At 40.9% G+C, this 23,932-nt stretch overlaps 2 protein-coding genes across 5 annotated transcripts in view; both read right to left on the reverse strand.

Moving 5' to 3' along the window:
* LOC133401611 (bromodomain-containing protein 3-like) overlaps positions 1-8,319 on the reverse strand; it is a 17,875-nt gene extending 9,556 nt beyond the window's left edge. For 2 of the 4 annotated variants that reach the window (XM_061674807.1, XM_061674806.1), the window contains exons 1-6: positions 8,150-8,319; positions 3,896-4,184; positions 3,047-3,184; positions 2,300-2,444; positions 2,048-2,211; positions 318-821 (exon numbers count right to left, since the gene is read on the reverse strand). In XM_061674807.1, coding sequence (XP_061530791.1) covers positions 318-821; positions 2,048-2,211; positions 2,300-2,444; positions 3,047-3,184; positions 3,896-4,184; positions 8,150-8,235 — 1,326 coding nt within the window. In that variant the 5' untranslated portion in view covers positions 8,236-8,319. Of the gene's footprint in view, positions 1-317; positions 822-2,047; positions 2,212-2,299; positions 2,445-3,046; positions 3,185-3,807; positions 4,185-8,149 lie in introns of those variants that run through there. The other 2 variants (XM_061674809.1, XM_061674808.1) reach the window with 2 other exon arrangements.
* A 690-nt stretch (positions 8,320-9,009) lies between these two features.
* tap1 (transporter 1, ATP-binding cassette, sub-family B (MDR/TAP)) lies at positions 9,010-21,962 on the reverse strand. The gene is made up of 13 exons (XM_061674816.1): positions 21,794-21,962; positions 19,808-20,131; positions 18,920-19,151; positions 17,910-18,024; positions 17,708-17,838; positions 16,835-17,040; positions 14,994-15,191; positions 14,247-14,375; positions 13,976-14,170; positions 13,312-13,485; positions 12,089-12,248; positions 11,241-11,377; positions 9,010-9,517 (listed from the first exon to the last, which is right to left on the reverse strand). Exons 2-13 carry the CDS (start codon positions 20,129-20,131, stop codon positions 9,323-9,325), a joined length of 2,196 nt encoding a protein of 731 aa, XP_061530800.1. The 5' UTR covers positions 21,794-21,962; the 3' UTR covers positions 9,010-9,322.
* Between the last annotated feature and the right edge of the window lie 1,970 nt (positions 21,963-23,932).

Genomic DNA, 23,932 nt, shown 5'->3' on the forward strand with positions numbered 1-23,932 from the left:
ATGATAGCAATATAAGTATACAATATATATACAATACCCACATGAAAGATGTGGTGTTAGGTAACTCAAACAAGATGATGGATGTTTTTATTGTTTCCTAAAAACTAGTCACTCTGGAGATGCGCAGATTCAGCCCGACAGCGTATAATCGGATGTAACTTTACATTTGTATGATTTCCATTGTCAAAGGTTCCTCTGAGCGACACCAGAACTACGACGTGGCATGCGACCAAAGTGAGTTTGACACCCTCAGTCTAATGAATGCGTTATATTGATAGATGCATTGCAAAACACAAACAAGGAGCGCTGATTGTCACCTTGATGGTGCAGAGGTCCATGGGACACTTGATGATGTCGTGATAGTCGTGCAGGCCGAGCTCGGCGGCGTCCACGGGTTTGTAGAAGGGCCAGGCGTAGGCGGCGTGCTTCTTGGAGAACATATCCTTGAGCAGCCCGCAGCAGTAGCGTAAGGCCGGGCTCAGCTTTCCCTTTCGCAATGGCTGCAGCTGCACACAGTCTGGCAGATCCTTCTTGGGCGGCTTGATGGGACGCCCACTGCCCACACGCCGCCCCACCACCGACATCATGGGCTGCAGCAGGATGGGCCCGCCAGGGCTGTGGACCAGGCCCATGCCTGCCGGCGTCTCCAGGGTCATGGTGCCCATGCAGGAGATGGTGTTCATGGGGGATTCATGGACCTGCCCGCCGTGGCCTCCCTTGCCCAAGCCCACCATGTGTCCGTGTCCCTCCGCCGACATGCCCACCGTCAAGCCCATGGTGGACGGAGTGGTGGTGTCCGCCTTGCGCTTAACGCCCTTTTTCTAACCCAAAAAAAACAAACAAAAAAACACCATTGAGCACCACCATGAAAGCTGAAACAGACCCTCACATCTTGCTGTTGCTAAAAACGTATCCCCTTTAAAACGTTCAGGTTGTCTCCCAGGTTCTGTAGTCATGCCTCACTCGAAATGTACATAGGAACAGACAGTCAACAGTGTTCCCCACAGGACCCGAATTTGTGGTGGTGGCCTAATCCGGCGGCTGGCCGGGGATTTTGAGGTGGGGATGGTTAAAGTTAAACACTCACCGAACTTCTTAGATTCAAATCTTTAATTAAAAACTAAAAGTCATTAGATAGATAGATAGATAGATCGATAGATAGAATAGATAAAAGACATTTATATAAAATTTCAAATAAAACACTTACAGGGCCCTAGCACTAACCTCACTAGGGTCACGGGCATGCTGGAGCCTATCCCAGCTATCTGCGGGCGAGAGGCGGGGTACACCCTGAACCGGTCGCCAGCCAATCGCAGGGCACATAGAAACAAACAACCATTCGCGCACAATTGATACTTTTAAGACTTTAGTCACTTCAGGAACTTTATTTTGTGTATCGTATCAGAAAGGAAATCGGTGGTATGGATCATTAGCATACACAAAAAAAAGGAGCACTTCGAGGCACAATTTCCGTGCAACAAAAGCCAAAATCTATTCTATATGTATCTGTGGGCAACCCGGGGTCAAAACAATTGGCTATCTGCTATAAGTATTAAACGGAAATTGAGCACTTGGATGCGGAAGTGTAATTCCAGCCTAAAAGAAGAGCGCAAAATTCAGACTTCTGCAAATCTTGAGCCATTATCACAGTGAGCAACTAAAGGTCTAACACCACAGAAGAGTACCTGCCTGTTCTCTCACAAAAATAAAATGTAAAGAAACTTACCTCCCAAGCGCAAGAGATAATCTCCCTGCCTCCCTCACACCTGCATCTGACACTCATAAAAGAACACAAAGTGTTGCTGTAACATTTTACTGCTTTTTTTACAAAGCAAACATTGCCTGTACAGTCTTAAGTTTCTGTGATGGTGACCGTCGGAGAGGTCATCTGTATTTATAATGGGGAAATTTTTTTCGAATTGAGACCTTAAGATTTTCCTTCCATCCAGTCTCAGTACCGCTTATCCTCATTTGGGTCGCGGGTGTGCTGCAGCTGATTCCAGCTAAATTTGGGCCATAGAAATTTTCCAGATTTTAGCAAACCTACCTTTGTGGTGGGCTGCGTGGGAGGCAGGCCCATGATGGTAGCCGGAGGCAGGCTCTTGGTCAGCACCGTCTGCGGCGAATTGGCCAGCATGGACTCGCCCGTGTCCGAGGAGGACGGCGAGTAGGCAGACTGCGACACGGCGGGAACCTGCTGCGCACGCATGGCTAGCGGACACACGTATACACAGCGTTGGTCAGCACAGAGTTGTCGGGGCGGTATGGTAACTCAGTCACCGGCAGGCGAGACACTCACGGCTCGTCTTGCGGCCGCGTCCCTGGCTGCTCTTCTTGCGGGGGGCAGGCGCGGACAGCTCCACCTCATCTTGAGGCATCTGAGCCACTTTCTGGAGGAAGACCTTCTCCAGGGACTGTGCCATCAGCACGATGTCGTCGGTCGGCTAGAAGGCAGTTTATGTGCACATTAGGACACCACATACAAGAAAAAGAAGGCATTTTAGGCCCGCCGCTCACCAAGTGGCATGGTCGAAAGTAACTTAAGTCAACTGCGACCAAAATAAATAAATAAATAATGCAGTCAGCGACTTCGCCGCAAACCAAGCAACTAAGCACTGCAGCTCAACCGACGCAGGAAAAGCTACGACCATTTATTAGAGGAAACGAAGAGTGTAAATATTTTGGGAGGCTGTTGGCAATTATTAATCAATTTCCCCATTCACTGCACCTGTGCATTTTTAAATACAGTTAGTATTATCCATCCATCCATTTTCTGAGCCCCTTATCCTCACAAGGGTCGCGGGAGTGCTGGAGCCTATCCCAGCTATCATCGGGCAGGGGGCGGGTACACCCTGAACTGGTTGCCAGCCAATCGCAGAAAAACAAGCCTAAACAAGCCTGAAAAAACGAGCCTATACCAGATATGCCCCTTCGCTAATGTGACACAGCAAGCATTTACAGTGTCAAGAGTCCTTTGATATTTGCTGTAGCTCTAGGACTTGTTTGACCCTTCAGTCATTCTCATGACGTTATTGCTGGCTCCCACCTTGTTGTAGATATAACAGTTGGTGAACATGGTGTTGAAGTCCTGGATGCACTCGCTGGCAGAGCGGTAGAAGTTATTCTCCAGGCGCTTCTTGATGGTGCCCATGTCCATGGGCTGCTTGATGATCTTGTGGTAGTCCTGAAAATGTAGAGAGAGGTGAGACTCTCATCACATTTTGCTGTACCCCTTATGCAGCGTCTTTTTTCGGTTTTACAATTCACTTTGCATTGATGCGGTGTCCGTGCGTGGCTGTTGCTTGTTCAGTAATAGTTTTAACTGTGTAATTTAACTGTGTGGAACTTAAGATATACGTGAAGATGTGTGGTTGGGTCATTTAATGCCATTTTTCCCAATGCAAGTGTAACAGTTGCATTAGTCTGATTATTCAGGCAAAATAACGAGATAATCGCGTTCCAAAATTTTTGCTCACATATCCAAATGTAAACAACTGAAATCTGTCTCATAAATCTTTTGAGTATTTCAAATTGACAGCGCAAAAAATGCTAATTACTATTCAGTTACTGTAACCTATCAGAAAACAGGCAAAAAATGTTGATCACTTTTCCAAAGTAAAAGCAGATGTTTGCAAACGTCTACAGATGGAGTACAGAAATTGGAGAATATTTACTGTTCAGAGGCTGAAAGTGTGAGGATTTAAAAAAAAATTGTTAAATGTCTCTAAATGGTTAATCGATTATCAAAATAGTTGTTGTACAATTTGATAATCAATTAGTTGTCGATTAATCAATTAATTGTTGCACCTCTAATTTTGAGTCTCCAACAAACACCAAGGATTTAGCCTCACTGTTCCAATACTTTTGGAGGGGAGTGTACAATTGGGATTCTCACAGGCAAATTGAGCCTGTGAGCGTCCACTGGCTCGTGGAAGGGCCACGCAAAGTGATGCTTCCAAAGGCACTTGAGCAGGGTCTTCTGGAGGTACTGCAGCTGGTTGGTGGCGCGGCCCAGCCGGAACGGGTCCCTGACGGAGGGCTGCGGAGGGGCAGGCGGACCCGCCGGCATGGCGTGCGGCAGCGAGGGGCTTTCGAAGTCCTCGTAGAGCAGCGAGGGCTTGCGGATGCGCTTGCCGGTGCTAGTGTGCGGGTCCATCCCACCGCAGGACAGCCCCACCGCGGAGCTGTGGTGGAGAGCAGTAGAAGGACATGCATACGCTTGGGATAAAGTCAGCTGCAGAAATAGCACAAACTTGGATAGACGACAAAGAAATGACAAGCAGTTCTTAATAAATGCATTAGACAAGCACCCAATGTAAGGAGCATGCCACAGCTGCCCTCGATGAACAGCAATGGTAATAACCGGTATTTAGCACGTATGCCTCAGTTCTGCGGTCCCGGGTTCAAATCCAGCCTTCCTGTGTTGAGTTTTTTTCTCCCTGTGCCTGCATAGGTTTTCTCCAGGTACTCCGGTTTCCTCCCACATTCCAAAAACATGCATGGTAGGTTAATGGAAGACTCGAAACTGTCCGTAGGTGTCAATGTAAATGCTAATGGTTGTTTGTTTATATGTGCCCTGCGATTGGGTGGCGACCAATTTAGGGTGTATCCCGCCTCTTGCCCAAAGTCAGCTGAGATAGGCGCCAGCAAACCAGCGACCCTGGTGAGGATAAGCGGTTTAGAGAATGGATGGCTGGAGATAGATATCCTCTGCTGCACTTGGAGAACAATTACATTTTAATTTAGTGAAAGCGCCCTCTGAGGACTATACTTTAAAGGGTTTAAAAAAATATATGGCTATTTTACACTCATGAGAAAAACTTTATGCAGTTAAAGCAATTCTTTTTTTTTTTTATGTAAAAATATCAATTAAGAGTATGCAGAGCTGCCAAATGTTACAAAACGCGGGGGGAATAATCATCGAGCGTCCAACATTACCATCCAGTGCGGCACTGTGTCCGGACACCCTAACGAAGATTTCATAAATGAATTTGATTCAATAAACACTTCTTGATTTAAAAAAAAAAAAAAAAAAAAAAAAAAGACAGAAAACAAACTGCTTGGGGGCACACTATTTTATTTTGCGCCCCAGCTGCCAAGCCACGGAGGCGAAAGTTCTCTTTGCGTCCGATGAGACAACGCATGCATGCATCATAAATCACATATCATCGCCTCCATGGTAGCGAATTAACTCCCCTTCTTACCATGCTTCTTATGCGCATCGTTTACATTAGGGGTGTCAAAAATTGTTTTGTCTCAGGCCGCATTCTAGTTATGATTTCCCTCAGAGGGCCGTTCGAACAGTGAAACCATATAAATGTTTAATCATCACCAAAACATTATTACCATTGCACACCAAATTGAAGGATAACTAGTTTTGAAATCAGAAAACAAGGATAACAGTTTGTTCAAGTATTGTTTAAGTTACTGTAGAAGAAGGGTTTGGTAACAGAAAAATGCAATATTTCAACATTATTGTTTATTATTATGACAATTTGGAATTTGGGTACAGATTTTAGCAGAAATCACAGACATAAAATTAGGTGGCGGGCCGCATCTGGCCTTGAGTTTGACACCTATGGTTTACATTATATAGGAAACGACGGAAAAGCATGATGCTAATTGCTAAACTATTGTGTCATGTAGTCGCAAAACACCGAAATAAGTGATCAGGTGATACAGTACACTTGTCACATAGGTCTGGCTGGAACCGCATTATAGCAAAGAGTAACTTAAGTTTGAACAACAAAATAACAATCTCATTCATATGCGCCTGGAGATATAAATGCAAAATAATTCATGGCCTCTGAACCGGAAATGTAGAAGTAATCTGAGAACGAGGTCAGGTTAAAAGAATATTATTATTTTTAATAAATATTTGTAATATAAGACAACCTTTATTCGTCCCATAATTGGTAAATTCTCATAGTAGCAATAGTGGATATAGAAAATATAAATATATAATATAAATAGCATGCAAGAGACGGCCATCTATCAAAGTACATTAACAAACCAGAAATCTAAACTAACACTCGCCTGACCTTGGTGCAGGCAGCGTGGGTTCAGTTCCCACTCAGTGACGGTGTGAATGTGTGTGAATGGTTGTCCGTGTCTACATGTGCCCTGCGACTGACTGGCGACCAGTTCAGGGTGTAGTCCGCCTTTCACCCGAAGTCAGCTGGGATAGGCTCCAGCGTCCCGCGACCCTAACCAGGATAAGCGGTGTTGAAAATGAATGGAAATCTAAACTATTGTCCATGCATAAACCATCCAATTCAATCTACGAGCAAGTTATTTGTTTGATTGCAAAATAGAGTGCTGAGTTTTAATTGACTATTGAGATTGGATTCATCTGATTTAATAGATTTGTTTGGGTTTTTTTGGGTTTTTTTTAACCAGGGTTGAAAACAGAATTGGTAAAGAAGAATTAATCCATAAACAGATATTTTTGACGATGACATGTCAAAATGTCATATACTTTTGATTCAGGCCCCAACTGCGCCCACCATTACAAGTTTGATGCAATAAAAACATTAAAATAACAAATATTGAAACCACAGTTTCTTAACGATTATGATTATAGAGTAATGATTATGCTGTGCAAATGAACAGTATGCAGAATTCTTTTTATCCTGTTACATAATATACTGCAATAACTGGCCCACGGTAATGTTCTTGACAAAATTTTGAAAATATTGTTCTGGAAGTGAATTTCTAAAGGTTGGCAGCTCTGAGTATGTCTTTATGTAAGCTGTAACGGTCGTAAAATCAAACAAGCCCTGAGGGGTTAAGCATTGTACAGTATTTATTAAAAAATATATATACAAGTAAAAACATCTCCCACCACGACCGTCATCAAGGTTTGCAAATACTGTTTTGTTGTTTTTGCTGTTTTAACTTCTTTTCACACTTGTATGACAACAACAACAAAAACAAGGCACATCAGCAAAGTTAGCATTTCATTGTTTGTATACACACATTAATTTTACCGAAGTTACATAAACATAAAAGTAAAATGGCTGAAAAAAATGGCACATTTTTAGTCCCAATTACATGTACATCTTCAACAGAATGAGGTTTTACTTAATTTTTGCGTTGTTATCGAGTAGTTGACGTTTGTTTCCACATCTAGGGTATGTTAAATATTTTTTTATAAATATTAAAATGTGACTTAAAACATTGCCTGTGCAACTAAATGCATATTTTAAGATGATGACAGTCTGGAATAAATTAATCCATCATTTGCAACATTATACATTGCTACAACGTTGAACCACCCCAAATCCATGCAAAGATAAAACCAATGATTTTTTAACAACACAATATAACAAACTATCAGCACTTGGCAGTAGTATTTCATCCAAAACTGCTATAACCTTGTATTTGCTATTGTTATCATTTGGTAGACCTCACCAACGAGCAGTCATTCGTCCAATTAACATTATTAACAAAACAAAGCAAAAAGGAACCAATGATATTTTTCAATGTTGAATAGTGGCTTGACGTGCTCACGTGGTGTTTCCGTCCCGCCCTCCATTCATGTTTGTAAACACTGTCTCGTAAACCGCATTTTCGCTCAAAAACAATGAAAACTCGTATGACACATTATTTTTCAAACACATACACACACAAAAGCCACATTGTTCACAGAAAGTCGGGAGTAATCCGAACGATGCCAGTTGCCCCTAGAAAGCTAGCATCACCAGCGAACCACAACGGCAAATAAATATGTTAAATTAACGACTTACGTGGGCATTTTAAAATAAATAATATTTAAAAGGGACAAGAATAAGGTAATTATTACAACAGGGACTGTCCTGGCTAGCCTCGCTGGGACGACCAAAGCGATGAATGGGGGGCGGCCGTTCGGCCGGCGGGAGTTAGCCGGGGGTCTTGTCACCGAACTGTCAACCGTACCTGCACCAAATCCCTCCGCGACAGGGGAATATACCGCCCTGGTGACGGGGAAGCCTTAGTAAAATACCTCCACGCTAATGAATAAAGTCGTCGCTACGTGACTCTTGATTGTCGCCTAGCTGGAAGAAGCTACACCGAGCTAGCTAGTAACGGTAACTAAGCACATCACTGTCACGCCAAGGTTGACATGAACGATGGAAATATTAACAACAAAAAAAACTGCTTATGTTACCTTTGATGAGACGAATTGAGCGCCGCTTCCATCAGGTTGGGTGTTTTGTAGCTATCCAATTGTAACGAGAAAAAATAAAATAACATAAAATAAACCAAAACAGCGGTTTGTCCGCTGTCGTCACAGCAAGTCGGTGCGAAACGGCCACTTGCAGCACCGCCACGAAATGGCGTCCGACTACTTCCGCTTGGCTCCATATATAAGGCAAGGAACCCACTTCCCGTTGTGTGCCCGGCCACACTGCGCGCCGATTGGCTGAGACGTCGCGTCTGTCAAGCGTCATAAGCTGCGTCACAATTGTATACTTTTGTCGTATTTGATGTCAGCTAGCTTGAGAATGGCCGATAAAAAATGTTCAAAACTACCACAGTTACGGGACTAACATCGCGTTTTTTTGGTTCCTGTGCACCTAAGGGCGAGAACGGTGAAAGCACGGACGAGCTAGCTAACAAAAGAATCGTGGGCGTTTAAGTCCCTTATTTTAGCAAAGATTAGCATTAAAAGGTGCAATAAATGGCAACAACAGTGAGTCAGGAGAAAGAAAGGAAGGGATTTACACTCTAATTTGTGGATAAAGTGTCCATATGGATAATATACATCCTTTTATTTTATCTCGCGCTTGTCTTCTTCAAAGTGGCTGGTGAGTTGGAGTCTATTCCAGCTGACTACACCCTGTACTGGTCGCCAGTGAGTCGAAAGTCACGTCGACCCACTTACCTTCACACATACGGACAATGAACCTGAAAATGGGACATCATAGTGGACATTATGGGACATAGAGGTGGATGCTAGAGCACAGAAAAGAAGGTCACTAAAGAGATATTCCGTGTTTTAAACAAAATAATGTCAGTGGAAAAGTGTGACTAGAACAACCAGAGAGATAGATACTTTATTCATCCCGTGAGAGAAATGTTCACAGCTACAATAGTCCCCTAAACAATATATACTCTCAATAATAATATGGTAAATGGCCTTGCACTATAGCGCTTTTCTACCTTCAAGGCACTGAAAGTGCTTTAACTCTCTCTGCATTCAAATATGGATGACTCCGTATCAAGAGCAACTGGGGGTTCGGAAATATAGAAACAAATTACAAACAAATACAAGAGCTGTGCTTAGGTGGAATTAAAATATACATTTTTAAAAAAGGCATACGCTACACTTGTAGAATTTTCATTGCACCTCCTTTTTCACCAGCTGAGCATAAAGCTTGCTCCTTTCCAACAGCTGGTGGTGGCTGCCTTCTGCCTCTACCACACCATCGTGGAGCACGATGATGTGGTCGGCCTTCTCCACCACGCTCATCTTGGTGGAGATCAGAAGCACGGAGTAATTGTTGAGGCATTGGCTCAGTAAAGCCTGGTAGACCTGTGGAGGACAATGGACACAAGAAAATCACAGCATGTAAGCGGCAAGGCCGAAAACTAACATTGAATGCTTGTGTCTTTTGATTCCTCAGACGGCACTGCATGAAAAACCGACATCAATGTGTAAAGGATATCACCACATGGGGTCAGGAACACATCAGAAAACCAATGTCAGTAAATACAGTTCGGCGCTACATCCGTAAGTGCAACTTAAAACTACTATGCAAGGCAAAAGCCCTTTATCAACAACAGCCAGAAACGCCCTCGGCTTCTCTGGGCCCGCTCATCTAAGATGGACTGATGCAAAGTGAAAAAGTGTTATGTTGTCCGACAAGTCCACATTTCAAATTGTTTTTGGAAATTGTGGATGTCGTGTCCTCAGGGCCAAAGAGGAAAAGAACCATCTGGACTGTTATGGACGCAAAGTTCAAAAGCCAGCATCTGTGATGCTATGGGGCTGTGTTAGTGCCAATGGCATTGGTAACTTATACATCTGTGAAGGCACCATTTATGCTGAACGGTATGTACAGGTTTTGGAGAAACATATGCTGCCATCCAAGCAATGTCTTTTTCATGGACACCCCTGCTTATTTCAGCAAGACAATACCAAGCCACATTCTGCACGTTACAACAGCGTGGCTTCGTAGTAAAAGAGTGCAGGTACTAGACTGGCCTGCCTGCAGTCCAGACCTGTCTCCCATTGAAAATGTGTGGCGCATTATGAAACGTAAAATACGACAACAGAGACCCGGGATTGTTGAAAAGCTGAAGCTGTACATCAAGCATGAATGGGAAAGAATTCCACCTACAAAGCTTCAACAATTAGTGTCCTCAGTCCCCAAATGTTTATTGAATGTTGTTAAAAGAAAAGGTGATGTAACAGTGGTAAACATGACCCTGTCCCAGCATTTTTGGAACGTGTTGCAGCCATAAAATTCTAAGTTAATGATTATTTGCTAAAAACAATAAAGTTTATCATTTTGAACATGAAATATCTTGTCTTTGTAGTGTATTCAATTAAATATAGGTTGAACATGATTTGCAAATCACTGTAATCTGTTTTTATTTATGTTTAACACGACATCCCTTTATTGGAATTGGGGTTGTACTTCAGGTCTATTAAAGATTCTTGATCTTTATGAAAACATACTTTTGGCCTTTTGAAGATATAAAAAATGTCTTTGATGTTTGAGAAAACAAGTGGTTTGTTGAAGACTCAAACTTGTCTCCTGTATTTTACAAAAACAAGAAGATTTGAAAGTGTCTTTGAGCCTCTGGAAATTTTGATGTTCATAAAAACACGTTAGCTTTGTTTGCCTCAGAATTGTCTTTGTTTTTTAAGAAAACGTACTGTACTTTAGGTACATTGAATATTACGTGTCATTGAGGTTTATGAAAAATACGTTGGGTTTTTTGAGGACTCAAAATGGTCTTCAATCTGTTAATAACACGTAGTTTGCGTTTGGTGATTATTCGAAAGTGTCTTTGATCTTAACAAAATGTATTCACGATGTTTAGAAAAAACATTTTAACTTCACTGAAGGCTAAATTTTCTTTGGTATTTACAAAAACATGTACTTAAGTTCCGTTGACGATTCCAAAGTGTCTTTGAGCTTTACAAAATGCGTCAATTGTTGCAAACTTTAATGATGAATCAATTGCTTACATGAAGGACCAGCCAGGAAAAAAACTGGATTAGATGGCCCTTACATAAAGGGGCTTACCTGATGTTCATTTTCAGTGTCCAAGTCACTGGTGGCGTTGTCTAGTACCAAGATGGTGGGTCGTTGGATTAAGGCTCGGGCAATGGCGATACGTTGCTTCTGGCCACCAGATACCTGTCCCCCTTTTTCACCGGTGTCTAGCCAACAAAGATGCAACTTTTATCACATCGTTAATAGCATCCGTTTGGAAAAACTGGTGGTGGCGAGGGTTATGAAATTACGTCCATTTTCACAGTGGGGTATAAACATGAATACATCAGGAATTTACAAAATTGAACACATTTCAATAGGGAACATATACAGTTGGGGAAAACGTATTTCAGCATAATGCTGACTAAAACAACCTGATTTCATGCAAAGACAGAGGTACATTGACTTACAAGTGGCCCAATTTACCCAAGTTTTTCAAGTTATTAACTTGTGTTGCAAGCCAAAATTATAGGTACTGTAAAAGCAGCCTTTGGATATGCCGCCACTCGAGTGAAGGGAAAAATAAATAAAGCATTTAAGGTACAGTGTTCCCAGGACTGAGCCGCGCCACAAATAGCAAAAATCTGCGCATAATGTTGTAATTGCCTATACCATAAAGCTACTCGATGCACTTCAACACAGTTCCTTGGCACCAAGATGCCACAAGTTGGCACCAAAGCAATAGTGCTACATGTGACAACTTTGGCCTGAGCACAAAAATAGCAAATAGGTGACTCAATTCCCAGTTAATTTCTTTAAGTTCCCATGGGAAGGTTACAATTTTGAATATTTCCAAAATTCTTCATCTTAACTTCCCATGGTAAATTTCAGGAACCTTTCCATAACTGTTCCACCCTTTTCAACCTAAGTGGTGGCACCTGTGTCGTAGCCCTTGGACAGTGTCGTGATGAAGTCGTGGGCACTGGCCATCCGGGCGGCCTGGTACATCTCCTCGTCGCTGGCGTCCGGGTGGCCATACTTGATGTTCTCCCGTACAGATCGGGCGAACAGCGCACAATCCTGGCTCACCACCGAGATCTAAGGGCAGTGGTGGGAATTAACAAATTAAAAATACTTATAAATATTCTGTCCTTAAGTAGATTTTTTTTCAACTATCTGTACTTTGTAGTCAGTATTTGTTTTGCCAGCTTTCTATTTTACTCCCTTTCTTAAAAACACATGTGTACTTTGTATTCTTTACTTTTTAAAATAGGCTTGTTACTTTTTTAATCTCTGCATATGACGACACGATGTTAAAAAAAAAAAAAAGACCTCGAGAGGTAGATTGATTGAGATCTTTGGTACTTAAAAGGTGGAATGTAAACCAGGCAGCATTAACGATGGCAACATCGTAATAATAACAGTAAAATTCACAGACGTAAGATAATTCCCATTCAGATCGCCACTAGTCTTAAAAGATTAAAATAAGCGGGACGTCAGGACTGGCGCAGAGGAACGAGGGCAGTGGCGTGAAGTGAAACTCCCATCTTGGTGGCCAAAATGTTATTTCTCATAATGCACAGACAACAACAGTGTGCTCAGAAGAACTTTATTGGTCTTGTGTCCCCTTATGACACTAATGTCAGTATAGGCATGCTATACGGTCGTATGGATGCCTGTGGAAATACTGTATTTTACCAAAATTGAGACCTGTAGCAAGTCTATCCTCAAATACAATGAAAGTACAAGTAAAATAGGAACAGAGATATGCTAAAAAATAAAACAATAATTGCCTGTTTACGATGGCCTGTCTTACAACAAGCCATGCTATAGAACACAAGATGAGACCGGCCAGTTTGTTGAAGAGAAACATGCACAGGACTCTCATTAATTACAATGACTACAATTAGCGTAATGGTGAGTTTAAGTTGTTATCATTTGTTTTTATTTATTTCTATGCCTGTCCGTCAAAATACGTCTTTACATGGAACCGGTCCGCGGCGCACTAGAGGTTGGGGATCAAAGCACTGTGCTGGAAAAATATCAACGACGTCATTGATTAATCGACTTCGACTCAATTTTCATCACATTGTAGTTGACGACAAAAAATCTTTAGTCGTTCAACCCATACTCTGAATCCTAATAAGTTGGTCCCAGTCACCTTCTGCCGAAGATAAGCATCTTTGTAACTCTCCAGGGGCTCCCCGTCCAGGAGGATTTGTCCACCTTGGGGGTGATAAAACCTTTGCAGTAGCTTGACACAGGTGGACTTTCCGGCTCTGTTGAGCCCCAACAGCGCAGTGATCTGCCCTGGTTTCATTTCCAGGGACACACCCTGAAACAGAAAGGTCCACAATAGCTTTACTGAAGACAAAGTTTCTTTTAACATCTATAAAAATATGTGATTTGGGTTTGTTGAAGGTGGGAAAGTGTCTTTGATGCTTACAAATAAATACTTCTGGTTTGTTGTCGTCAATCTTTACAAAAACGTACCTTAGGTCGTTAAAGATGCTAAAAGTGTCTTTGTTTTTGTCTTAAATCCATACAAAAACATGTAGAATATGTCCATTGGAAAGTACGTTTGACATTTATGGACAATCAGTTTGTGTTGGTTGAAGACTGAAAATGATATTGATGGAAAAGCATTTTACCTTCAATGAAGACTGAATTGTTTAGTTAGGTGAAGATTCCAAATTGTCGTCAACCTTAATGCGAACAAGGCTTAATTGTCATAAATTAAATCAAATCTTTGATGTTTATGTAATAACACAATAGGTTTGTTGATGTGGAACGGTTCTTGTGACAACATATCGGTTGTAACAAACCTTGAGGATAACACTGTCAGCGTCTCTGTTGCCGGAGTAGGAAAATGTGACGTTTTTGAACTGAACGTGTCCCTTCAGGTGTTCTGGGGCCAAGGTTCCCTCTGGGGGTACCTGAGGTTTTCGATCCAAGTATTCAAAGATCTTCTCAGAGCCACCTATAGCCTTCTTCACATTCGGATAGGAATTCATTAAGGCCTGAAGAATGACATACGACACATGATTATTTGTTATTACGCTGTGTAAAATACCTGTATTTGAATTGAGAGCTCACATCCACAACAGAAGCAAATTGAAGCTCGTAGAGGACAAAGGAGACAAGCTCCCCGCTGCTGATAGTCCCCCGGGTCACCAGCACGCCTCCGTAGTACAGAATGCACACCTTCATGACCAGAGTGGTCATCTGGGAACACAAAACAATTTAAAAAAAAAAGAAAGAAACATTCAACCATGTCTTTATGAAGAACACAATAGATTTTTTGAAGACTCAAATTAGTCTTTAGCGTTTACGTAAACATGTTAGTTTCACTAAAGGATCAATTGTCTTTGATGTTTCTGAAAATGTAGATTCAGGCAGCACTGCATCAAAAACCAATATCAATGTGTAAAGGATATCACCACATGGGATCACGAACACTTCAGAAAACCAATGTCAGTAAATACAGTTCAGCCCTACATCCGTAAGTGCAAGTTAAAACTCTACTATGCAAAGCAAAAGCCATTTATCAACAACACCCAGAAACGCTGCCGGCTTCTGGGCATGGGCATTCAATGTTGGTTTTCGGCAACAGTTAACATGGATATTTGACTTCTAAAGCCGTCAATGGCAGTGAATGTGTTACGGCATACATTGGGATTCAGTGAAGACTAAACTGCCTCTGACGTTTGTGAAGAAATGTATTAGGTTTGTGGAAGACTCAAAAGTGTCTTTGATGTTTACGAAAACATGCACTTAAGCCCATTGAAAGATTTTGTAAAAGCATGTTTTTTTTGGTTGAAAACTCAAGTGCAGGATCCTCACACTGTTGGCCGAAGTCGTGGTGGCATATGCCACCGCTTCTATCTTGTTCAGGGTATACAATTCCTCCATGCTCTGCTTGTAGCGTTCCGTCTCGCCGTCCTCATTAGCGAAACTTTTCACTGTCTTGATGCAGGTGAAGGTTTCTGTAGCCACCTGGTTGGCCTTTGCCAAAGACTCTTGAACTTTCACTGATAATGTCTACAAAAGGTGGAAAGACAGAAAATCAAGACATTGGTGGGCAACAAAACAGGCATGTTAGGTTTAATCAAGACCCTGAAGTGTCTGAAGATGAAAAAGTGTCTTAGCTTCATTGAAGACTGTTTTGTGTTTCATGATGGAACATGAAAACATGGTTATGGTCATTTAAATAGTCTACTGTCTTAGATTTTTACAAAAACATAAAATTTATGGACGATTCAAAATGGTCTTCAATCTTTACGAAAACACGTACATTGACTACACTGATGTCTTTGAGCTTTGTAAAAACATACTGCTGGTCTGTTTAAGATTCAAAAGCGTCATTGGTGTTTACGGAACAAAAAACACATGCTTTGTTGAAGACTAAACACTCATCCTCAATATTAATAGAATATACAGTGGGTACGGAAAGTCTTTTTTTATATTGCAGCCATTTGCTAATATCATTTAAGTTCATTTTTTTCACATTAATGGACACACAGCACCCCATATTGACAGGAAAAAAAATGGATCTTTAGAATTTTTTGCAGATTTATGAAAAAAGAAAAACTGAAATATCACACAGCCATAAGTATTCAGACCCCAGTATTTAGTAGAAGCACCCTTTTGAGCTAATACAGCCATGAGTCTTTTGGGGAATGTTTTTCACACCTGGATTTGGGGATCCTCTGCCATTCTTCCTTGCAGATCCTCTCCAATTCTGTCAGGTTGGATGGTGAACGTTGGTGGGCAGCCATTTTCAGGTCTTTCCAGAGATGCTCAATTGGGTTTAAGTCAGGGCTCTGGCTGGGCCATTCAAAAAAAGTCATGGAGTTGTTCCGAAGCCCCTCCTTCGGTATTTTATCTCTGGAGCTCAGCCACAGTGATCTTTGGGTTCTTCTTTACTTCTCTCACCAAGGCTCTTCTCCCGCGATTGCTCAGTTTGGCCGCACAGCCAATCTGATCGTCCCAAATGTCTTCCATTTCAGGATTATGGAGGCCACTGTGCTCTTAGGAACCTTAAGTGCAGCAGAAATCTTTTTGTAACCTTGGCCAGATCTGTGCCTTGCCACAATTCTGTCTCTGAGCTCTTCAGACAATTCCTTTGACCTCATGATTCTGATTTGCTCTGACATGCACTGTGAGCTGTAAGGTCTTATATAGACAGGTTCCTTTCCTAATTAAGTCCAATCAGTATAATCAAACACAGCTGGACCCCAATGAAGGTGGAGAACCATCTCAAGGATGTTCAGAAGAAATGGACAGCACCTGAGTTAAATATGAGTGTCACAACAAAGGGTCTGAATACTTATGGCTGTGTGATATTTCTGTTTTTCTTTCCTCATAAATCAGCAAAAATGTCAACAATTAAGTTTTTTTTCTGCCAATATGGGGTGATCTGTGTACATTAATGAGGAAAAAATGAACTGAAATTATTTTAACAAATGGCTGCAATATAACAAAGAGTGACAAATTTAAGGGTGTCTAAAAACTTTCCGTACCCACTGTACGTCAGGTTCGCTGATGGGTCAAAAGTGTCCTACACGTTTACGCAAAAGACAAAGTTTGTTTGATTTTTATATAAATTAATTTGTATTTGCTGTGACTCTGAAGTAGTTGTGGATATATTTTTTTTTGCTTTTGTGTTTGTTGTGGTTTGTTACCTGATAGAAGTGTGTGGTGAACTTTGGCACAACCCAGATGATGGGCAGCCCCATGGACGTGAGCAGGGACATTTTCCACGACTGCTTGAACATGAAGACGAAGAGGAAGAGCACGCGGCCCATGTACCACATGAGCAGGCTGAGCTTCTCGCTCAGCGCCTCGCTCATGGTGTTGGTGTCCGTGGTGATGCGCGACACCAGCTCACCTGGAACAACACAATACAGCGGTACCTTCACTTACAAGTTTAGCTGTCTCAGTCAGTGTTTCCCAATCTTTATTGAGCCAAAGCATAAATTTTACTTTTATAAAAACCTTACAGCTCACCCAAAAAAAAAAAAAGAAACAAAAAGTATATACTGAACAAAGAACCCCCGGTATATTGTGGGTCCTCATACACAGATTGTGTTTCATGGGTTTTTACAGTATACAGGCAAGTCTAAATCTTGTGCGCCCTCAATGTAGTACCACATTGTACCACAACATGCTGGGCAGCACTGAGCTCAACTATAAGACATGGGGCGTAATAAACAGCAAGAAGAAGAGGAAGAGAAGGACCCCAACTACAGTAAACTCTAGTAAGTTGTCATTGCCACAGAGGAGAGAGAATATCCCTGTGATTATTGTTGTATGTTCTGTTTGTATGTGTTGCTGCTCCACGTGTTAAGTAGCAGTTGTTTGAAAGTTTAAGTAAAATCAATGCAAATTTAGCCCGTTTACGGCATATTGCATGACTGCAAATGTTTGCCTTTACCTTCATTAGATGAAACGATGTGGCTTGGTTAAACATTTTGGTGTTTCCATGTACACTACAATGCTTACTCGTTGTTGTTCGTTTTACAGTAAGTAGACTTCAACTGGGAGTGACAAATAACCTGTAGGGGTGGCGTCAAAGAAAGCGATGTCCTGGTTGAGTATGGCCTGGAACACATCTCCTTGTACCGCCGTGTGAATGTGACTCATGGTGACGTTGTACATCAGGTCCCCGATGAACTCCAGCACCGCACTGGAAAAAAACAAGAGGAACATCTCTTCAAAATGTACATGCACAAATTGTATAAAAATCACATTTTGTACCTGACAAAAGTCATGATTGCAATGATTGTGATGGCGTCTGTGAAAGCGTCAGGTGCCCCCTGGTTCTGGATCCAGTCTGTCATGTGACCCATGTACAGGGGGACCGCCATCTCACCTGAAAACACAAGCACACTGATTGATTCTGTTCATAACTTTTATGGACAGAATTTCTAGGTGCAGTGGAGGCATTTAAGGGGTCTGGTTTGGTGGCCTCAGTATTGCGTCTATGCTTTTTGCAGATAATATGGTTCTGTTGGTTTCATCAAGCCGCAATCTTCAACTCTCGCAGCCGAGTAGGTTAGGATGAGAATCAGCACCTCCAAATCTGAGGCCATGGTCCTCAGTCAGAAAAGGTTGGAGTGTCGGTGATAAGAATATTCCCCAAGTGGAGGAATTCAAGTGTCTTGGGTTAATGTTCACAAGTGACGGAAGAATGGAGCGGGAGATCGACGAGCGATGTACGTTTCGGTCACGAGCTGTGGGTTATAACCAAAAGAACAAGACTGCGGATAAAAGCAGCCGAAATGAGTTTCCTCTGCAGGATGTCTGCACTATTCCGTAGCGCTAGGGTGAAAAGCTCGATCATCTGGGAATGGCTAAACCCGCTGCTCCTCCGCATCAAGAGGAGCCAAATAAGGTGGCTCTGGCATCTGTTTAGGATGTTTCCTGGACTCCTACCTGGTCAGGTGTTCCGGGCATATCCCACCGGGAAGAGGCCCCGGGGAAGACCCAGGACATGGTGGAGAGACTGTCTCTCGGCTGGCCTCGGAAAGTCCCTGGATCTTCTCGAAAGAGCTAGACAAAGTGACTGGTGAAATGGAAGTCTGAGCTTCTCAGCTTAGGTTTTTGCTCCTGCGACCCCACCCCGGACAAGCAAAATCAAATCCCTGGATGAATGGCGTACAGTATGTTAGGTTTATTGTAGACTAAATGACTTCAACATTTCTGAAAGCACATACATTAGATTTGTTGACGACTGAGAAGTGTCTTGGTTGAATAAAATAACTTACAGAAGGAGGAGAGCCCCACGAGAAGCAACACGGCCACAAAGCAGCCAAGGTGAGGCCGCATGAATCCCATCAATCTCCTCAGAGATGAGGTGGTGTTCATTTTAGGCTCCTGGCGTTTGCTGCTCGGCCTCCACACAGACATTATGGAGCGAGACAAAGACACCAGCACAGACTGGACATACTGAGTCCAGTAGATCCACGACACCACCATCACCAGGTAGCCCTGAAAAAACTGTACAAATGTTCTTATTAGCAGCCTCCTTCACACACTACACCCATGGTACCTAAATTTGCAAGAACCTTTAGTTCTTAGTACTTGCAGAAAAATAATTTCAACTACCAAGAACTGAAGGTTCCTGGAACTTTAAGGTGAAATGTGGCTTTAGTTTCAGGAACTGCAAGTACCAAGAACTAAAGGTTCGTGACACTTTGGATGGAAATGCAGTTCAACGCCAGGTTATACCTAAAGTTCCAGGAACCTTTTGTTTTTTATACTTGTACATCCTTTAACTTCCTGGAAACTTCAGTTCTAGCTACTTGGACTTACTTTCCGTCTAAAGATCTAGGAACATTTTGTTTCAGGTACTTGCAATTCCTTTCCACCTAAGCTTCCAGGAACCTTTGGTTCTAGGTCCTTGCAGTTCCTTTCCAGCTCGGGTTCCTTTAAGTTCCTTTTGTTTTCACCTAAAGTTCCAGGAGTCTTAGTTGTTGGTACTTGTAGGAAGGGAACTGCATTTCTGCCCCAATTTCTTCACAAAATTTAGCTCTAGGAACTTGCAGTTCCTTTCCACCCTAAGTAAAGTACCAAGAACTAAACTTTTGCGGAACTTAAGTGTAAAAGTGGCTTTGATTTCAGTTTTTAGTTGTAAACATTTGTTTATTTCTCACCCTTTCCCAAGAGTGCCACCCCCACATCTCCTCCTCCGCGGCCCAGCCCAGAGCGTGGAGAAGCGTCATATAGGCTGGAAGGTGCAAGCACAGGACCAGGACGTGCTGGAGACCACCGAAGCCTCTGGCCCATGAGGGACCTCTGGGCAGGAGCAGCAGGAGGAGGACGGCCCTGATCAGCTCTTCCGTCCACATGGCGATGAGTGGCGGGCACAGAAAGAAGAACAACTGTGGCGACAGCTGCAGGAAACGCAGGAAGGTCAGGATGCACACGTCCACGCATGCAAACAGCAACGGGAAGAACAAGGTGCTCACTCTCGACATCTGCACACACAAGAGATCATCATAAGTCATAATATTAGGTACACCTGCACATTGAGGTCCAATAATAATGACTGAACATTGTCTTATTATTGTAGATTTGTACAACTGCATTGCATCATACAGGGCCGTTCCTCATGTTTTGACCTAATATTCCAATTTTAACGCAGAGGTGACTGCACGGAAGCATAACAATTGTTTTTTAACAAGCTCAAATCACTGTATTACAAGTTATCAGTGTTATTGTCATTATTATTATTGTCATTTGTATGATTGATGACAGAAACATTATTTGTAGAGGTCACTGCAAAATATTAAATGTTATTGTTGTACGAAAGTGCATTTTGTATAAAATATAAAAACAAATAATTTCAATTATTGTTGTTATGATTTTTTACTACGGAAAAATAATTTGCTTGTATCCCTAACAAGATAAAATAATTTTAATATGACTTTTTAATGATCAATATTACACGTTATTATTAAATATAAAAAAATATTAAGATCAAATAATTGTATTTTGATGCTTTATCATTATTATTATTATTATTATAGAAAATTATTACATATTTTTGTACCAATGTATATTTTCTGACATTTAAAAAATATTGATTTCAATGACTGCTGTTTTGATTGTTTTACAGAAAAATAATTTTGCTGTATTTGTATTTTTTTGTATTTTAACAAGCTAAAATCATTTTATTGCACTTCTTTATTTAATAACAAACATAATAACTATTATGATTATTATTATTATTAAATAAAAATAATTGAATGGTATTTTTAACAAGCCAAAATATTGATAATGATAATAATTGTTATGATTGTATTATTATTACAATTACAGAATTGTTTTTAAAAAGATCAAATAATGTTATCACTTCATTTCCATCATTTCTATTATCATATAATTATGATTTTCATTATTGTCATATGTTCTATTCCAAATAGTATTATACAAAACGTATTTAATTGTATTTATTGTTATGAATTAAATTATTTTATTGTCAACACCATGAAATAATTTTATTATTTGTATGAATATTATTATTAGTCGATATGAATGCCTGTCAAGACATTAAAATATATTTTATATATTTACGTACAAAATGGGTCAAATAACTGTTGCGAATTATGCTGTCCGTTCAACTGTTCGACAACGAGAAGTTGTGCAAAAAGCACTAAAACATTCAACAGGTGGACATTCAAAAGTTTAGAGGTCAAATGAGCGTCACCTGGAAAGGTTAAAGTGCATTTTAGCTTCTTCCTGAAATTTCACCCCAAAGCCAAATATCTAGAACTTATTGCGAGTAGTGTATACTCAGGTAGAAGTTTAGTTGAGGACAATACAATACAACCCCGCCTCCTGCCCGATGACAGCTGGGATAGGCTCCAGCGCGCCCGCGACCCTCGTGAGGAGAAGCGGCTCAGAAAATGGATGGATGGAATTTTAGGGGTTTTCATTGCAGGTCAATCTTCATGTGGACTTTCGCTTGCACGCCATAAGCATAAGCACAAAGACCAAGCCCATACTCACGTCCTATTCCAACCTTCATAACACTGTCACTCACATGAACAGCTCGCACGAAAATATGGTCACAGTAAAAACATGAAAAACAATATCCCTGTCAAAACGCAACCGTTTCACTTGTGTGCTGTACTTACTGTACGTTTACTGTCAAAGACACCGAACAGTAAAAAAGTCTTCAAGGATCAAACACGCAATCTCCTCGTTCCAATTTTATGGGTAAATATAAATTCAGGAATTTATGTTTAATTAAAAAAAAAAGAAAAAGCTAATTCAAACATTCTCAAGCGACCGACTGACTGGCTTTTCCCCGTCAGAGTGAAAGTGAAAGTGTCATGTGGCGACATATCCGGAACCGGTTTCTACGGCAACACCACGAAACAAAATTACGTGGTACGAAAAGGCGATTCGTTTCCAAAACGTCTCAGCACCGAAGTTAGACACCATATTGTTTCCAACAATTAAAAGTCTCTCTCTATAAAAGTGGCGTGTATTTTAAACTTAGAAACCAAACTCCTATAAACAAATGCATTATTGTTACAATAAGATACTAAATTATAGGGTAAATAGATAGATAGATAGATAGATAGATAGATAGATAGATAGATAGATAGATAGATAGATAGATAGATAGATAGATAGATAGATAGATAGATAGATAGATAGATTTTAGTTTTAGATTTGTTGTACTTTTATGCAACTCAAAAGGGTTAAAATATTATTTAAAACTTCACCTGAACATTTAATGAAAATTTTCTAATGGCGGCAGTAGTTTGAATGTTGAATAGTTTTACTTCATTTTAGTTTTAGTGTACAGTACAGCGTTAAACTTATATATATATTGTTAGATATATTTTAGTAGTTATCATTTATTTGCTTAGCTTGCATTAGTATTTTGCATTAGTAGCTTGCATTAGTATTTTGCATTAGTAGCTTGCATTAGTATTATGGACAATATTTAGATAGAAAGATGTCTCGCCTTCAAGAAGATGACTCAGCAACATTTGATGGAAGGGCGCCTTGACCAAGGACGTGATCGGATGTGGTCGGGGACGGGACAGGTGTCGTCTGGTCCTATGTTTTGTGTTGTGTCTTAATGCTTAGAATATTATGTCTTGTAGAACCCTCCTATTTTCAAATAAATGTAGGAGCGACGGGGGAGATTGTTTAGAGCGTGTTGAGAGGCTGTAACCTGAACAATCTCCCATGCGCCCTCCTCATGAGTAAAATGACCAACGTCTTCATTCCTTTTGTGTTTATTCATTATAATGTTTGGTGAGATAAATCCAACATATATATATATATATATATATTATGTTAAGTTTATGCAATTTAAGAGGACTGAAATGTTACTCACAACCTCACCTGCTGGCCATACAGCTAAAATAAAGTGTGACAGTTACTTGAATGGTAAGTAGTTTTGCTTTATTTTAGTTTTAGAGTGCAGCAGTAACTTATTGTTACACTTGTAGGACATTTTAGAGTGTTGAAATGCTACTTGGCGGCACGGTGGACGACTGGTTAGCACATCTGGGTTGATTGAGGACTCTAAATTGCCCTTAGGCGTGAATGTGTGGGCGAATGGTTGTTTGTTTATATGTATGCTGCGATTGGCTGGCGACCAGTTCAGGGTGTACCCTGCCTCTCGCCCGAAGTTAGCTGCGATAGGCTCCAGCACGCCCGCAACCCTTGTGAGGATAAAGCAGTACAGAAAATGGATGGATGGATGGAAATGCTACTTAAAACCTTGACTGTTCCATTAATAAAGGTTTAATGATGGTGACATATATTTAAATGGAGAGTAAGTTTCTCGTAGTTTTCGTGTGCAGATGTCTGCTCATTTCTAAATTCTTACACTTGTATGATATTTAAAATGTTACTTAAAACATTGCACATTAAATAAAGTGGATATGAGTTAAATAATTCGAAGTCTGCAAAAGTTTCTACAATTCTGCTTTTTACGGTCAATATAGTGTACTATGTGTACATGCTTGAGGAAAAAAATTACTTTTTTTTAGCAAATGGCTGCTATATATATGACAGAGAGGGAAGATTTTAAGGGGTCCTGAATACTTTCTGTACCCACTGAAAAAACAACAAAAACAGTGGTGCACGTACAGCGCCTTGGGGTACTCCATTCAAGTCCAGTTAGCCCACTGACATTGAAATTAATTATTTGAAATATAAATTCTCTACAGTAGGCAAGCACCTGTGTTTTTTATATGCAAATGAAAGAAAAAACACATCATTTTTTGATAAAATTAACATTTAAAACA

The sequence above is a fragment of the Phycodurus eques genome, chromosome 4, assembly GCF_024500275.1.
Source record: "Phycodurus eques isolate BA_2022a chromosome 4, UOR_Pequ_1.1, whole genome shotgun sequence".
Classification (NCBI taxonomy): Eukaryota; Metazoa; Chordata; class Actinopteri; order Syngnathiformes; family Syngnathidae; genus Phycodurus; species Phycodurus eques.

What these genes read in the sequence shown, in the direction of transcription:
- tap1 (XM_061674816.1), bottom strand. Translation starts at nt 20,131, where the DNA reads ATGTCGAGAGTGAGCACCTTGTTCTTCCCGTTGCTGTTTGCATGCGTG. An exon ending in CCACGACTTCGGCCAACAGT is followed by an intron (nt 14,376 to 14,993) that starts GTGAGGATCCTG and finishes TTGTGTTCCCAG; the next exon opens with ATGACCACTCTGGTCATGAA. An exon ending in CTGACAGTGTTATCCTCAAG is followed by an intron (nt 13,486 to 13,975) that starts GTTTGTTACAAC and finishes TTTCTGTTTCAG; the next exon opens with GGTGTGTCCCTGGAAATGAA.